Source organism: Salarias fasciatus, chromosome 22, assembly GCF_902148845.1.
Source record: "Salarias fasciatus chromosome 22, fSalaFa1.1, whole genome shotgun sequence".
Lineage (NCBI taxonomy): Eukaryota > Metazoa > Chordata > Actinopteri > Blenniiformes > Blenniidae > Salarias > Salarias fasciatus.
The window spans coordinates 12,985,036-13,003,213 of NC_043765.1; the positions used below are offsets into that span (position 1 = coordinate 12,985,036).

Here is an 18,178-nt window from a genome sequence, read left to right on the forward strand (position 1 = left end):
ATTATTGAAAATGGACTGTCAGCGGAGCCTGAAATAAACTAAAAATGACTTCCCTGTTCTAAAGTAAGAACTTGCTTTAAATTTGGGTAATTTATAAAAGTACTTTTTTTTTTTTTTTTCCCAATATATGCTGCTTGAGCTCTGACATTTTAAAATCTGCAGCGGAAGCTCTTCCCCGTCTGAAACCCTCCAGGTTGAGGCAGGTCCGACACTAATAACTCGGGATGGCGGCGGGGTCCAGGTGGTTCAGGCAGGTGCACTTTGAGGTGGCTTTAGAGGTAAGCCCCCTGTTGGAAAATGTCAACATTACTAAAGGATCCTTGAGGAAGTCAGTGAATCTCTTGCCGGACGGGCTGCGGCCGAGCAGCCACTCTGATGCTGTTCAATCAACAGTTCAAGCTTTTTTTTTTAAAGTGTTGCTGTGGCCTTGTGCAGGGTTGCGTTTCCAGTTCAAGCTCTTTGGAATCAGTCAATTGCTCTTGGCCACAGCTTCAGGTAGCGCCTTTTTTTTCCTCTCTCTCTCAGTAAATAAGTCTAAATAAAGATTCTGTCGAAGTCCCAAACGTTTCATGTGAGCTTGAAAATCTAAAATTCTGTTCATCTCGAGCCAAAAATATATGTATCCTTTAAAATATTAATGACACAGCTTTAACACATTAATATATAACTTTGTTCTTTGCAAAAAGCAAATTAACTGCAAGTGTGTCCCTTGATTTTTAACAAATTCACTTTTATTTATTTATATTTTTGGCAAAATTTCCTCAATACAATTTGGACGCCTCAATCCCGTCTCTAAACTATTTCGTTTCTGCTTATTGGAGAGCGACAGAAATTAGAAATGAGCCTCAGAATGTCAGTCTAGTGTTCATCCAAGTTGGGATTCTGATCTGGCAGCTTCTGAACTTCCCTCATGAGCTTAACTTTGCTTGATTTCTGAAGACAAAATGAATGTCAGTCGCCCCAAATCGCTCATATAACTGCGCGATCAGTCGTAAGCACCAAAAATCTAGAGTCATTTGGCAAACGTCTCATGCGTCATGCATACAAAACTGAAGGATAATTATGATAAAACTTCCACCGGGAGCTCATTTGACATTCTTGCAACATTCCTGCAACATATGCAAAGTAGCAACTCCGTATGATTCAGAGAGAAAATTGATGGTAATTGCATATTTTCTAGCTCTTTTTTCCTTTTTCCAACTATTTGCGAGATTTCACAGTCTTGCCACAAACTGACCAACTAAAACTTGAAACGCATACATTTTGAGCATCATACATCATTACTTTTTGTTGTAGCCTATGTTTTTAATCAAACAATCCTTCAGATTCCCATTAATCACTTGCCATAAAACGTGCTTGGTCAGTCATAAGTAGTCTATTAGTGTATAAAATATTGACACACTCCTCTTATTAAGCTACATTTGAATTCTCACATTGTTGCATGATTTTCTTTTATGTAATTGTTTGGAAAATTTTCAAAAGATCAAGGAGAACAGAGTTTTACTCCTGCAGCATTGTGCTTACACGCAATGATTCTGAAATTAAAACATAAGGTAACACAGAGGTTTTAACACAGTTTCAGTCCAACTGACAGGCAACAAGAGAGTCTTGAATCTCTGACTATACACCTGCTCCATGGATCCCTCCAGATATTCTGTCCAATCCAGTGTCAACATAAGGTGGGATGATAAAGGAAAGAATCTGACACACTGTCAAAATGCAGCTAAGATTTCAGTTTTCCACAGAGTAATAATGAGAGGATTTCAGTCTCACCCGAGCCCCTGGTATCTCACAGCAGGCCTCCTGCATGGCAAGCGAAGGGTCGCAGTACAGCATCACCTGTTGAATGTCCAGCTGAAAAGAAGAGAAATACCGTTTTATTTTTCTTCCGCACTAAAAAGGATTCTGTATATCTGCTTTAGTAATGTGTGTAAAGTTTAAGCAAGGCAATGCACAAGGTGGAAACTCAATAATGAGTGTGTGTGTGTGTGTGTGTGTGTGTGTACACTTCATTCCGTTCATTAACAAAAGACCCGCGCTGCTTTCTAACCAGCCCAGTTAATAGATGATCAAGCTAAGTGGCCGGATTACAGGATCTGCTCTCCGTTAATAGTCCCAGCACACTACGCTCATATTCTCCCTACTAGTCTGCTCACTTGTTGTCTTAATCACCACTCAATGAAATTGCCTCAAAGAAAACAACACTTCAGGGGCGAAGCGCTGGGTCTCAACTGCTCGCACAAAACACACAAACATGAAGATAAGAGTCCAGCGAATGCGATGTTCTCCTGAAACTTCTCACTCTCTTATTTCAGAGGACTAACTGCATCCATGGGGCGCATGGAAAGAAAATAAGTAATTGAAATTCAAAATGCCAAGGCTATACTAAATTACGCAATAACACGGTGGCTCAAAAGGGAAATCCATCTCATTCGCAACACTTCAGAAGGGGCTTGTTCTTCACACAGGGAAACACTAAAGGTCACCATATGTTCAAATGGTAACTTTAGATGACATTTACATTGCAAAGCTTTATCTTGATCAAAGGTTCTTTAACAGTCAAGACAGAGCAGTCACACACTGCATATTTAATCAAATTTCACACAGAACCCGGAGCATTTCCTGCTCATATCCCCAGATCTCTATTGATGCCTACCTTTTTTCCCAAGCATGAAATAGTCTGACGTTCACTGCAATGCCCACAGGTTATAAGGAACTTTAGGCCTCACTTTCATTTTGGATCAAATAGTTCAAATAGGAAAGAGAGAGAGAGAAAAAAAGATGTGATTAACTGAATATCTTTCCTGACGCTTCAATTACGCATGCTTTTGTGCTTTTGTACTCAATCTGATGGACTGTGTGACACATTGCACTGCTTTGCAAAAAAAAAAAAAAAAAAAATGACAAGGCCCTCAAGAACCTTGTTGTAAACAAATCCCAACCCTCCTTCTTTTTTTCCTTTCTTTGCATACAGCACTGTGTATCAGGATGTTTTGCTTTAATAACACTCTTAGTTACATTACTGATATTTTAATGCCTTGAGAGTCAGAGCGCAGCCCAGCATCCTCAGAGGATTCTCCCGTCTCCTCTTCCTCATGGTGAGTCATAATGGGCTGTGTGTCCGCCTGAGAGCAAGAAAGTGCTTCCTTCTCAAAATCTTGACAAAATCTAGGGGAAATTTTAGCTTCTCATTTTATAAAAAGCTTCTAAGCTCATTAATTCTTAGATTTTTAGAAATGCATTTGTTTTTTTGTTTTTTTTTGTTATTGTTTTCCATTCATTGGTACATCACATTACATTGTTCATATGTATTATAAAATAACACAGCATTAGATTAGATGATTTAAAAAAAATTCAGGATGTAAGATTATGAGGTTATTTTTTTTTGAGAGATTTTTTTTTCATAAGAAACTGATTATCCAACTAAAAAGAAGAAAAGGGTGAAATGAGAGGAAGAAACAGGCAGATGAGCTGAAATGAGACTGAATGACACAAGAAAAGACAAAACTGGTTGAGAAGAGCTAAAACAGGGTGAGGCAATTTTGCCAGAATGAGATGAGATAAAACAGAAATGAGGAGAGATGGAAAATGCAAAACAAAAGCATAAAATGAGGTAAGATCCGAGAGGAAGTGATTCCTCAAACTGGGGAAATTCATTCATCAGAATAGGGACTGAAACAAAAAATACGCATTTGATGCATTACATGTTATGTATATTTTCCACTTATTTTCAGTGCTAAACATCAATATGAAATAACCACGTCGTACATGTGCGGGTCTAGCGTCTGAAGCCCGAATCCCCAGCAGCAAGTGTCCCTCAGTTGCCGGAACGAAGTGGGGCTCCAGGGGCTTGGTCTCGATGGAGTTGCAGTCCACGTGGAGAGAGACGGCCCCGTGCTGCACGCTGAGGGCCAGCTTGTGCCAGCGCAGGTCCATCAGGGCTCCCACGCCCTCCCCGTTGAAAACGCAGCTCACGAGGTCTTCGGCGGGGTCGGCCGATTTGGCCCGAAGGGACAGGGTGCCATCGGCGCCGTTCAGGTCGACGGAGAGCTGGGATTTGAATTAAAGAAGAAGAGGATGAGCATAAGTGAGCTCGCACAACTGGAAATCCAAATGCACTTTATTAGCAGCTGTCTGGCTGTGAGTGGATTGAACATAGAGTAATATGCATACGTGGCAAAACACTAACAAAGCTGTAGAACACAGGAGTGAAGATGAGGTAAGGAGGAAGACATTAATTACACACGCGAGCTGTACGGCCAATCAATCACTCCTAATGAGGCAGCTTGGCCTCCATCCATCATACACATTGAGTATTTAAATCCAGCCTCAGACTCGCAGTGATTATCGGGACTCCAAGGGACTCCAGTGCTTCATCATGGAACACACATGAATAACAATGAAGGTGAATGAAAGAGGAGCGCGGGAGATGATCGAGGGCAGAGCGACAAAGAGACAGTGAGCGAGGGAGAGGGACGGGGGAGAGGAGCGGCGGATGAAATATAGGAGGGGACAAAAGGCATATGGAATGAAAGGGGGGGAGGGAGGGAGAGAATTGAAAAGATGTCACAGGAGAAAGGAAAATCGAAAGGGAGAGTGGATGACGGCGCAAAAGAGAGATGAGAAAAAGACGCAGGGGGGGAAAAAATGGGATGAATAAAAAAGGTGAGAAAAGCGTAGAGAGTGTTGCGAGAGTGCATTAGCTGAGGGAGCGAGGCGACACCTGTGGGTATCCCTGCGGATCGGATATCTGAAAGAGGTAGACGGTGTCCCTCAGGGCGGTCTTCTTCAACGCCAGGGTGAAGATCAGCGTGAACTCCTCGGGCAGGCCGTGAGGGAACACCTGCCTGGAAAACAGAGGTTCACACAGGTCAAAAATTTACAAAAATCACACTAAAAACAGGATATATTCACTGAGGGAGTTCCACTGTTCACAGCTTCTTCCTTTTGGAATTCATATCAAAATACAGAACTTAGAACAGGAAATTAAAACCAGCATTGGATGTATGTTTTAAGATTACAGTTTAGAGCAAATTTGCTTGTTTTGGAAGGATGATGGGAAACTAGGCTGGAGAGAAAAGGAAGAACAACATCATTCATTACATGAAGGGAAAATATTGATGCTGCAGATCTGAGGACAACAAATAATTGTTTCAGATACAGCTAATTCCTGCTCAATAAATGTTCAGAGTTAACATTATTTCAGTTTTGTGCTCAAAACTCATAAGAAGAACATTTATTAGGAAAACCTTTTGAAATACTCTGTGCAAATAGTTCATTAGCCAGTCACACGGTAGCAAGTGAATGCAGACACGGCTAAAACGAGCTGCTGAAGTTCAAAAAAGTGAACTTGATTTGATTGGCTTTAAATGTCACAGGGTTGCTGGTGCCAGACTGGCTCATGAGAGAATTTCAGAAAATGCTGATCTACTGATATTCTCAGAGGAAAGGTGAAAGAAATTATCCAGTGAACGACAGCATAGTGGGCCAAAATGTGCTGCTGATGCCAGAGATCGGAGAGCAGGACTTCCAGACTTGGTCCAGATAATAAAAATCCAACAGTGACTTAAATAACCACTCATTAGGGTGTGCCGCAGAGTCACACATTATATTCTACCTGAGAAGTTTTGCTCATGTTGTCCATACCTTCATGGCCAGATTGTGCATGACCGCATGCCATGTGTTCACAAAGACATCTTGATTTTCAGGGATATAACATTTATGTTTTAAAAACAGGTGATTTAGTATTGAACTTATTTATGTTTTTTCTCATTTATGGTTTTCAATTATTGTGAGGATAAGGTCATGCTGAACGGGAACATCCTGTCTTCAACATACATAAGCTCACAAAGTAAACAGCGAGAGGGAAAAAAATGGCAGTGCATCAGGCTGAAGAGAAAGCTGAATCGGTCAAAAAGAGAAAAAAAAAGTTTCACAAAATATGGCTTCATTGAAGCAATGGACACAATTATAGCTGAATACATCTTTTCCAGTGACAAACTGCAAAACGAAATTGTGCAAACTTGATCAGCACCAGTCCAAACAACACAGGGAGACGGTGTGTAAACTCAGAGTTCGTCCTCAGAGAAACAGAACTCATGATGCTGTCATGTTTCCAACATTTCACACAGAGGGTTCTCCGGTTCTGGAGTCAAACCCAGAACCAGCAACATGTACCTAATTAAGTGGCTGGTCAGCATGTACACAACAATAATGAACGGTTGAGCCATCCTGGCGAGAAAAATAAAGACATATATTATTTTCCATTGCTCATGACACCTCACCTTGAAACAATTTACATTCAATCAATGAGCCAATCGTAAGACAAAAAGCAAACAGATGTCCTCATCATTCTTTATCATGTAAATTCAGTGTTTAGAGGTGCGTGGATTGAACATAGACGTGTGTTTTTCTCTCTATTTCATGATCTAAACAAGCAGTGCAGGCTACAACTAGAGGAACCCATAAATCTCAGCTATGAATGAAGCTTCATCTGAGTATGGAAAAATAAATGCCAGTGTGGCTTCGATAGGTTTTTTCCTCTCCATGAATCACAATTTTGACAGATGCAGGTAACACTCAAGCGTGACTTAGGGCCCATTTACTCAATGTTTTCAGGTGAAAATGGAAAACTTACAGTGTGTTTCGGGTGTTTGTTTACACAACAATGGTGTTCGGAGCTGGCCTCGTAAACCAGCCCCGCCCACTCCACATCTACGTTTGGATTTTGGAGCCAGCTCCAAAATCGGAGCTAGTTCAGAGCCACTGAGAACGCAAGTCTTTGAAAATGGCACACAAGGTGGAACTTCTTGTAAAAAAATGATCCGACTCCTTCTCAGTGGAAACTCTGGTACTGCGCATGTGCAAATAGTTCTGCACATGAGTAGATAAACAAAAAGAACAATGGCTGCCACCAGAGTGGTATGACTCCCAGTCCATAATCTCTATATTCTCCAAAAACAACGTTGTCATGTGAACGCAAAACTTTTCTGATACAAAAAAGATGCTTTTTCATTTGCTGACTGAAGCACACTTGTTCGTTTGTTTTGAATCCCACTGTGTTCTTTTGAGCAAGGCCAGGCCCACACGCTCACATGTCCTAGCAAAGCAGCAGCCAAAAGACAAAGTCGACTTCAACAACAAATAACCTCAACATATTTTCTTCCATGTAGAACCAGTGCTTAGCTTGCAAAAACATTTCCACACTGGAAACCATTCACTCCAGGATAATCTGATTAACTTTCAAATATTATTATTATATTTTACTCAAACTCATCATATCATTATCAAATCCAAATTGTGACTGGAAATGACCTCAATGCAAGCAGTGATACTATATTTGCACAGAGCCAAACTTTTATACCTTATAGTCAGAATCCAGTCAGGTATGTTTATATTTACTTAAACTTTAAACACAATCAGATACCTTTACAGTTCATCTATCCTTCCTTCGTCTCCTGATGAGAACAGCGACAAAGCCCTCCTGAGTGTATTTTTGTGTTTCCATACAGCGTTTTCCTCTGTGTGCATTTTAATATTCTCTTTGTGCGTGTTTCTCTTCTGCCCTCCTCCCACATTTTTGAGGCTGTGGCCAGCAGTGCATTGAAAAGCCCGTGTGCGTAACCCCCTGGCATTAATTTTCATAGCAGATATAGTCCGGCAAGCCTCATCCCCTCAGTTTTTGGTCAAGGGCATCTAAGCACACAAACACACTGTGTTGCCCGCAAACATTCTCTCTGCACCGGAGTGTGTAGATGTATTGAGAGATGAAGGGTTCACAAACAAGCTGAGTGAAATGCATGCTCACTGAGATGGTAAACACTTTGAAATATTCTCCACAGCTCGATTTCTTTCACTCTCTCTCTCTCTCTCTCCCTCTCTTTTTCTGTCTTTGTTTGCACGCACACACAAATACACACACACACACACACACAGAGAATTGTTGATGCTGGCAGCTGGTTTCCCACTCCTAGAAGTGGGGTGACAGTGATTTATGACTGAGGGAAGATCCAAGGGAAAACATCCAACTACAGGACGTCAAAACAAAGAGAGGATGAGTGGGAGAAGAAGGTGAGGAGAGGGAAAACATGAAGAGAGGGAGAAGGAATGATGAAGAGAGACCGGGAGCAAAAAGAAAACTACAGCGAGACCAGGATATTCTCGATTTAATTTGAAAACTCAAAACAAAATGTTGGTATGTTGGTAGCGGATCAGATGAGAGAAGAGGGAAAGTCTGTTGAAGGAAGAAGTGAAGAAGGAGCAAAACTGAAAGCTGAGTTGTTTTGCTGTCGATTAGTGACATGAGCCACAGGGCGCAAAGCCACTCACACAAAGTATCGACTTGAAAGTACGGCGCCTTGGCCTATTCCATTCAGGGTCGTTGTGGAAAAGAAAAATATATATACCATAGTGACACAAAGGTGCACACATGCACACAAACATACAATGTAAAGATAAACCACTCAGTATGATCCGGACAGATTCAGATCCAGCCGCTCTCAACTCAGAGAAAGTTTACTTCTGCTTTTCTTGTTTTAAAAAAGAAAAAACAGGGGTCAAAAGAAAGCCAAGTACAAGTTGGTGAGGCACAAGGGGAGAGGAAATCTAATGCTGGAAAAAAAGCGGCTCTCTACTTTAAGATGAGAATATCACCTGGAGAGGTGTATATGCGCCCTTACGCTGGGTTGCAACTGCACTAGAATCAATTGCATTCAGTGGAGAGGACCCTCCATCCCTAAATGCATTACACACGTCTAACCAAAAGGAATTTCAAACAGCCAGAACCCCGACACATAAAAGAAAACAGCGAGTTTCGAGCTACGGTGGACGAGTGCTGTTACACCTTGTAACTCTCTCCCGACGGCTAGCCCCGATATTTTTGGGTATAAAAAGGCATACACAACTTAAAGAAGAAAGAAAGCACGTTCCAGCCAGCGGCACAAAGCTCGCAACTATTATTAACAAATACACTTTGGATATGAGAATGTTCTGTAGGGCTGCTGGTGCTCAGCCATGGTTCATATCACCATTGAATGCATTGACCAAAGTCTTTCTGAGGCCTAAAGCAAAATTTAATTCACTTGTCAAGTCCAAGGTAAAGGCACCGCGATAAAGATTAATGGTCTACGTCTATTCTCGCGGCTCCGTGAGGCTGTTCTCAGGCGCAGCAGAGCTTTGACTGCACGTCAGCGGGCTAAAATATCGCCACTGACAATGGAGCATGAGCATGCACCGTTTCTTTATTTCAGCACGCAAAACACCAAAATGCAAGTTAAGAATGAGAAATTACTTGGATCACTTGCATAATCCATAAGAGATTTGGAATTCACGGCTATTGATTGGACAAGTTCAAGTTCAGACTTTTCAGCCAAAAAAAAAAAAAACCCACAATGGTTTCTTGCCTATGCTACATGAAATGTCAGGGCAAAATACGAAAGTCATTAGAAGTTATCCTCCGGCGCCATGAATAATGAAGCTAAATTTCTCCGCATTTGTCAGTCCATTTGATGGAAATCAGACAGCTGGCAGGGAGCCACATTTTTCTTCTGCTGCTTCTTGACATCTTTGTGAAATAGTGAATTCATTAATGTAAAGTCAGGAATTGTGTCTTCACGACGCGATTCGTGACGTCACGGCGGCTTCAAACTGCGCCCAGGAAAAAATTAATCAGTCTGCCGTCCATGGAGATCGAAATTTTAACCCCCATTCCAAATATAAAGACCCTCACGTTCAAGGCTTCTCCACAACAGAAACATTTATTGAATCTAAATCTTTGTCGATCCATATTCAAACCGTATTATGAGACAAATATCTGAAACACTAAACCAGATGAAACCTAGGATGTTTAGACATATGTCAAACTGTATCAGATAACTCCTGGTGCTCTTGTAAACACACTCTAGTGTGGTTTCATTCATGTTCAGAAAGTTGTAAGAGCACCAAACACAGGACACACCAAACACTGGCTCAGGAAGCGCTGTATCCTCACAGTGATTCCTAATTGAAGTTTTCTGCTGCCGTTCAGACAAATTTACCTAGATGTTGTAATGCATTAATGTCACAGGACTTATTTACATGATGTTTCAAGTAAAAAGGCATCAATTTTTTATGCATTTGGTTCCAAAAAGTTTTGCAGTTGGTTGTTTTTGTGTTAAAATATGGCAGCTATTTGTCTATTTCTTTAATCGTGGCAGATTTTCCCGGCATCACAGGCTTGACCTTCGCAGTTTATCTTTAATTGCTTTTAATTCAGTTGCTCTTTTTCGTATAATAAATTCTACAGTTGCAACTATCGGATATTTATTTTTAATTGTGCATACAAGCAGTGGATTTTATCATGTTTTCTGTGATGAAATGTACCACGTCGGAGTTCTGTCATATGAAAAGACCTTCTTGGCACGGCATCATGGAACTGCCTCTACGATACTGTAGCTGCATAAAGAAAGAACAGACCCAAAGTGCAATCAAATCCCATTCTGATGAAATTAAAATACATGTGACCAACTGTGACTGGTGCCCATTTCACTGTCAGCTGAAAAGCGTGAGAGGCGAGAGACGAGCACCTTCATCTGGCTGTCACTCATTTGCGTTAGCTTGGATTAGCCGAATGGATTAGCCCTGATACAAAGCAAAACGCTGCTTTCCAATTACCGTACACGCGTCTCATACTTCAGTCAACCTCAACTGGCGACGAATTAAAACTCCGCTTGACTGACAGGAAGCCTGCGCCTGGACGGAAGCCATTTATATTAATAGGTTTCTTGCAAATGCAGAATTTGTTCTCAGACAGGGAGAAAAGGGTGAAATCTTATGTAAAATGTTCCGATACAATACAAGCACGGATGTGCGCACAGTTAAACGATATGCACAAGATGCACAAGATCGATAAGATCCAGTTAAATTGCATGCAAATCGACTGCATGTTCAGTTTCTCAATGTAGAATATGATCTGACTCAAAGGTGAGGCTATGAGAAAAAAAGACGGAAAAAAAGGAAAGCAGACATTAAGAATGGAAATAAAGACTTAACAGGTCCATAAGAAGAAAATATTTTTTAATGAAGTATGAAAATAAGAGTTGCTGGGAGCTAGCCAGGAAACTAACCACGATAATAGCAGGTATGCAACCTGCAACAATGCAATAAAAGTTTTCCTTTTTCAATTAAAAATGTTATGTAAATTGGGCCTACATCACAGAATGCATATTTTTTTCCTTTATTTTGAAAGGCAAGGAAAATTCATTGAAATAGCATCAGTCAGACACATGGCAATTCACAGAATCACAGATTGCATGATCTGATACAAATGTTCCATATCAATAAACTCTGTGTTACTTTGCATTTATGTCAGGTACGAGCCTCAGGGCGATATCAAGCTTGCACCCATTTTTATACATGCAAACCTCCAATAAATTCCTATATGCAAAAATCATTAGTAGCAAACAGCATTATGGTACATTTAAAACCATAAGTCTCTCTTTCCTTCGCTACTAAGACTTCCCCCATTTTATTTTGGCAAATATCAAAAAGCCTTTCACACCATGATATTTAGGCAGGATAAAGCAAGTAAAATGGAAATGAAGAAAGACCGGGAGAATTCCCCAAACAGGCATCAATAGCAATCTGATTTCATCTACTTATCTGTGAGGCATGAAGGCAAGAGAGCAAAAGGCAGGCACAAAAAAGGAAACATCTCCTCAGATTGTAAGTCATTTATAGAAGACATGAGTGCTAAGCATGGAGAGAGGCAGAATGAAAGACAACCACCAGGCAAGGCTGATGTGCTAACATTGATTATTCTCTGTCTCAGTTAAAAAGAAGTCACCCAGGTAGCGCTGCTCTGTGATAAAACTGACAGCGAGGCTCAGAGCCGCATCAAAATTTCAATAAATGCTGCGTCCCGACATAATCCCAAACCAGCAATACAGAGGAGAAACACTATGGCGTTCCCGTCCTCTGTTTGTATGGTTAGAGGCAAAACAAAAACATCTTGGATTTTCCTCTTTGCCTCCAAAGATGCTGATTTCTTGAGAAGTGACAGATTTTTTTTTCTCTTTTCTGCGCTTTTTTTCCCCCTCTTTTCATAAGAGCGACTGCTCTCTAAGCCTGTGACAAACAATCTATGTGACACTTTTAGAACAAAATGTTTCAAGCGAACAGAGTGTTTTGTAGACAGATTTATTGGGCCTTCAAGCGAGCGGAGCTCACGGCTCACGGCGCTGGACAGAGTGATAAAATACTTCGGTTTGACCCAATTGGCAAGTTCTGAAAAACTGCTTTATCGGTGGGCCAAAAGAAGCTCAGTCCTCCGAGAGCTCGCCATAACTCACAAGAACTCTGAGAAAACAACAAAAGACAGAGAGAGATGGAAAAAAGCCCGCGTCTAACCGTTATTAGCATCTGCTGCACAGAACGGCTGATTTAAACCACATCATGTCTGCATTTTGCAAGGAAGCAGTGAACTCTGGGATAAATCTGCAGGCCTCTTTGTCCCAAAAATAATTTGAGAACAAGCTTTGAGCTAAGAAACAAATGCTTTTGTTTTGTTTCTGACGTCTGCATCATGTCTCCAATTAAAGCCTCCCTCCGATTGCTTTTAATCAGGCAAATAAGTCGCACACTTCATTATGAGAAGTTGTTCCAATAACTGTTTGCGGTCACGACCAGAAACCGACAAGCGGTTACAGTTCAGCTTTACAAGTCAGTGTCAATGGTGAGGGAAATGAAGTGGTATTTCTGGAAATCCAATCACTGGCTGACCTGTGGTGTACAGCTTGCCAAGTGTCTGCTCTTTCTTTTTTTTTTTTTTTTTTCAACACAACTGCCATTGGGACAGCGCTGACATGCAGCGCGAGGGTTCAGAGGCTGAATCGCCGGAGGGCTTTCAGTCTCTCTGCCGCCGTCTTTGTTCGGGCATGGCATGAAAAGTGAGCGCCTTGTCGACACAGGCCTTTAGAAAAAGGCTGAAAATCCTGCCCAATATTCACTCCATCTCTGCACTCCCGTCCAGCCCGGAGTCGTGAGCAGTGTGTGTGTGTGTCTGGAGGTGCCAGGGAAACAGAAAAACGAGCGAGACTCACTCCGTAGGTTGGATGAGCGCTGTCTTGCCCAGGCGAAGGATGACGGATCCTCGAGGGTTGCGGATCTTCTTGACATCTGTATTCTTGAGGAGGGAGAATCGCCTCACCAGATTAAAGCCTGGCAAGAAGAGGCACATTCATCAGCACGCGCATGAATAAAACTCTGGAAAAGACGTGCATACGAGCGTCTCTTTTCACCTGTGATATTGTCCCTGGTCGTCTGGGGAAACTTCCAATCATCCACTTGTAAGGATGGGCAAAGGACGTCTGTAGAAAAGCAACAACAACGAAAAAAAGAAGTGTGTGAGAAGCACAAACCTAATTGAAATGTTGAGAAGTTGTTAGAGAATTTTCGTCAAAAGAAACCTTTGGTGCTCACTTGTGAGTGAAACTGTCAGCTTGCGTGAGATAAAAGTAGCAACATCAAACATATATACATTTGACAGCAACAGAAATATTGATCTGGAAGAAAGACAAAGGGAGCGTGTGGTGGTGGTGGTGGTGGGGGGTGAAAAAAAAGGAGTAAAAAAAAAAAAATGAAAGCTTAAAAGACAGAGAGCAAGATGAAATGAGGGCAAAGCTGTGCAGAGTGGAACACAATCCCGTCTGACAGGATGTCTCGCACCAAGCTTGTCTGTCGCGGTAGCCTCTGTTTGATGGATATGTTCTCACCCTGTCAGGGGAGGTTGCAGAGAAAAGTGCCGGCTGTCAGAGCGCCGTGCCTGAATGCAGGCGGGTTGTGTGAGATGTGTGAGAAAACCGGGCGGCCACAGGTACACCCTGTGAATCACTATGATCCACAGTTAATTGATCTCTTAGGGGCCAAGAACTGTGTCCCCCAAAGCAATATGTTCTACTGGGTACAGTTTTTCAAAAAGTTTGAGCCCTTTGTCTCCCTTGTCTTTTTGGAGAGCAGAAAAATGTGAGGGCAAGCGGTGCCCTGGATTACCCAAAAATAAAAAGTTAAGAAGTTAAGTCTGTGAAAGGCAAATCAATAGAAAGAAAGTCAAGTGGAGTTATATTAAAGACAACGATTCGGTTCTGAAATCTGATGATACTTCAACAGATTTTTAAGGACTTTTTCTATCATAGTAACTTAATGGGGGGGGGGGGGGGGGGGGGGGGGGGGGGGGTCTCAAACGGTCTTCCCATCAAACAGAGTTTGTCCAGTGAAAAAACATGTTGGACCTTCAAAATCAGAATCAGACAACTTATAAGGTTGAAGAAATAGTTCCTTAAATATGGAAAAATGTAAGTTTTCAAACCACTCTTTGGAACAAGTGGAACAATAAATCTTTTTATATTTCTATTACATGTTTTCCTATTTGTCCTGTTTAGGCACACAATGACTCATTTAACCGATTCTTTTTTTGCTTTATTCATTTAATGAACAGTTTTATCTATTTGGAAGAAGAGCTTTTTGCAATTCAACATTTTTAAATTTGGCCATTTTAGTTATTTCACCCCTCCCTTTCTTTCTTTGCTCTTCTTATCCTTTTAAATGCTTTGACCACTCCAGCCATGTGATTTCTCTTCACATATTAAGCGTAGGTAAAACAGCATTGGTTGTAGTGAAACATAATTATTCTGTCCTTCTCGAATCAAACTTCATTTTCCTCTGAGAGTTTTCTTTATTCTGATTTCATCATAGTTAAGCTTTTAAAAATTCAACGTTTATCACTTCAAGTGAAAGCTCTGCAGTAACTCCAGTGAATTCTCAATTTTCTTGACATATTTTTTTTAACTTTGAACTTAAAGATAAGAACTAAATACAAGATAGAAATGTGTTAGATTTGATTTTTAAAAAACTTCAGAAGGCCAGGCTCACAAAGGTCACATGTGGCTCCACAGCATCAGGATGCAGGATCCTGGTTTAAAGCCATGAATAAAAGCAATGACCTGAGATGGTCATACCTGACCTGCTATATAAAGGTGACACGTTTTTAACTTTCTTTAAAATGATGCATTAAGTAGCATCTAGTAGCTTTATCATGTTTTCACACCGAAGACAGGGTTTCATTCATTGTAAACCTGTTTAAAATTACTGGACCACCAAACAGCTTCTCACAACATCATCAACAGTCTGTGCCCATCAGAGCAGAGAACAGCCTATTCAGACTTTAGAACTCTTTTGGCAAAAGGATTAATAAAATTTTTCCATGGTGCAACAGCTTCATCAACAATTCCCTCTAAGTCATGTTGCTGTCGGTGTTATTTTGATTTTCGGCCTCACTGCCTGCCGAAATTCGACCTGGCATAGAGGACAATAAAGGACGATGAACAACTTCATAGTTTTTCCCTTTTACTTTAATGAAAGAGTTTATTTTCGTTTGAAGGAACAGTAAATGATAGTTTATTGAATGGTTGACAACAAAACTTCAGTTACTATCATCAAATAAGGGAAACCTGCCCATAACTTCTGTCAAATCAATAATGTTTTAATGAAAAGTTTAAAGCTGATCACACCAATCAGGTGTGATCCACCAACGAAATGCACCCAATAGTCTGACCAAAGGTCATTATATCAACTTGACTTAGCCCAATCAAGTTTAAGTTACTTACTCACACTAAACAATCATGAAATCACCTGCCATGATTCTTTATTCACAACTTCCTCATGTTCGACCCCTACTTAATGCAAAATTCTCCCCGCTGGAAGATGCCTAGAGGTTTTGTTGTCCTTAATGCCCATTTGAAATCCTCCCCCAACAGCTAAATGGCAATCATCCCCATGGAAATATTCCCAAAACGTTATTCTTTCTTCTTCCTGAGCCATTCTTGAGTGGATGTGTTTGTGTGTAGCACCATGTTGTTGAAATGTCCACTTCCAGTGCAACTGTCAGACAGACGGCTTTACATTATCTTCAAGCACTGCCCAGTCCCCCAGGGTGTGAAAAAAGGCCCAAACTAGAGCATTTCACAGCTGGTCTGAGGTTCCAGTCCTAAAAACCTGTCATTGGTCTGTGTCAAAGGTATCTATTGTTACGGGGATCGAACAGCTGAAATCATCTAACCAACACCTGCTATTCGAAAAACCGTGATTTCTTTACCTAAATGCTCGGTGGCAATTGTGTTCTATGACTGTGTTTTGGAACAGAAAAGGCTTTTTCATGCCAAGCAGAACAAATGTGTGCATTGTCTTCCTCACCGTAGATCCATGAGCCTTGACATTGACAATTCAAATAGTTACATGCTGAAATTTGGGAGTTGCACAGACGATTGTTTGCTTGATCAAATATGTCGCGATTGCAAACAGTTCACCGGGAATGATTCTTTTGTTTTCCACATCAGTACACTTGTTTATGTCTATCTGGCTACTGGCTTGAAAAAAGCTGGAACAGCGCACATATAAAAAGGGTTGTGTATTGTGTCCATGGGAGTATAGCACCAATTAAAAAAGCACTGTATAAGATGTAGAGTTTGACTGGAGGCCACCATTAATTCAAGTTTATGACGAGATTGAAGATGCTCGAGAAGAAAGCCTAACGGGTGTGCTCTATTTTTTTTTTAAAGGGGTTGGTTATGCCTTCTCTAAGAAATAGTGTGAGCACTGCAAGCATAGAGGCCATATAGTGTTATATAGTGCCATTGTTGCAAAGCTTTATATAAGCTGGAAGTCATACCAATAATATAAAAGTGGAAAAAAATCAAGATGCTCATGAAATAAAAGCACACAGAGGACTTTAAGTAAGAGCAAGAGATTTAATTTTATAGATTCGAGCCCCAAAAAATATCTTTTTTTTCTATTATCATTATGAAGATCTTGTCTGCCATCGCACAACCCTCAGATCATCTGGTTTTTGAAATATGAAGACAGTGTTTCAAAGCGCAGCACATTTCTGCCTGTCTGCCTTCACCGTGCATCGCTCTTTGTGGAAAAGAGGTGTCAAGCAGTGGTGCTCCGGTAGGCTTAGAGAAAGACGAGAGGAAGAATTAGAGAACCCATGTGACGCGGACGTGTCCTCATAACGGAGAAATGACCGAGTTTAAAGTCTTGCCAGCACTTTGATTCTCTCCTTCACTCAGCTTTGCATCCTATCTTCAACCCGCTCCACCATGTCTCTCTCTGCCGTCACAAACACAGTCATCCATATTGCATTTACACTCTGACTGGTCCAGCCTTATCTGGCAACTCGGCTCGGTTCACTGTGTCGCCGCACAAAGACACAAAGTTGTCTTCATGTCTCCCATCACAGACCTTTTTGAAGTCCGGATACGGTCCGATCTACCTTTCCTCCCTGCTTATCCCGCTTTTTTTTTTTTTTTTCTCCTCCTATCTCCTTTTCTTTGTCGGGGTTTGTCGTCGTCACCCCATTTCCATCAGACAGAATCCAGATGAAGGCTTTCTGCAGAGCGGAGAGATCCTGGCTGCAGGGAAGTGGCCAGCACAAAGAAAGGTTCAACAGCAGAGGAGAGGAAAAGATAGAGGGGAGATAGAGGGGGAAGTTGAATGAGCACCAGAGAACAGAGATGAGGAAAGTGAAAAATAAAAGGTAATGGGAGGCACGGAGTGCCACTCGAGGAAAAGCAACCTGCCCGAAAGACCCAGACAAGCACTCTTGAGGCTTTGACGGTCTTATACAAGGTAATGCTAAGCACGGCTGATTACACTCTATCTCAGGATAGAGAAATTAAGTTTGAAGAGGCATATTTTGCTCAAAAAAATGCTGTTATCTCTCCAGGGACCATTTTTAGGGCCTTGAGTGATGCAGCGCATCCTCGATTTGCCTTTTATTAGTCTCAGCCATCTTACCTGGTCTATAGCAATTAGATAATTCAGTTAAATAAAAACAGCGTACCATTAGACACACACTAATTTTAAAACCCAAAGGTTTTTGTGAAGGATTTGTTGGACAGCAAAGCATTGGAAATGTTATCGAATTTTCTGATTGCTCCACATCTGACCTACTGTGTTGAAGTTTGGGGAAATGCCAGTAAGACTAACATCTAGTCAATATTCATGTTCCTGAACAGAGAGTAATTAGTTGAAAACCGTACAGAGAACCAACAAACCAATTATTCAGCCAGCTAAAATGATCAGATTTGGAGAAAGAGAAAGTAACTATAACTTAAAAGGAATAGACATTCACAAACCCAACATT

General features: G+C 41.2%; 1 protein-coding gene across 3 annotated transcripts in view; it reads right to left on the reverse strand.

The window, feature by feature from the left end:
- The window catches only part of col16a1 (collagen, type XVI, alpha 1), a 76,500-nt gene that overhangs the window by 44,506 nt on the left and 13,816 nt on the right, over positions 1–18,178 (reverse strand). For all 3 annotated transcript variants that reach the window (XM_030082257.1, XM_030082258.1, XM_030082256.1), the window contains exons 3-7: positions 13,275–13,343; positions 13,077–13,194; positions 4,724–4,847; positions 3,769–4,050; positions 1,774–1,854 (exon numbers count right to left, since the gene is read on the reverse strand). In XM_030082257.1, the coding sequence (XP_029938117.1) occupies positions 1,774–1,854; positions 3,769–4,050; positions 4,724–4,847; positions 13,077–13,194; positions 13,275–13,343 (674 nt within the window). The remainder of the gene's footprint in view (positions 1–1,773; positions 1,855–3,768; positions 4,051–4,723; positions 4,848–13,076; positions 13,195–13,274; positions 13,344–18,178) is intronic.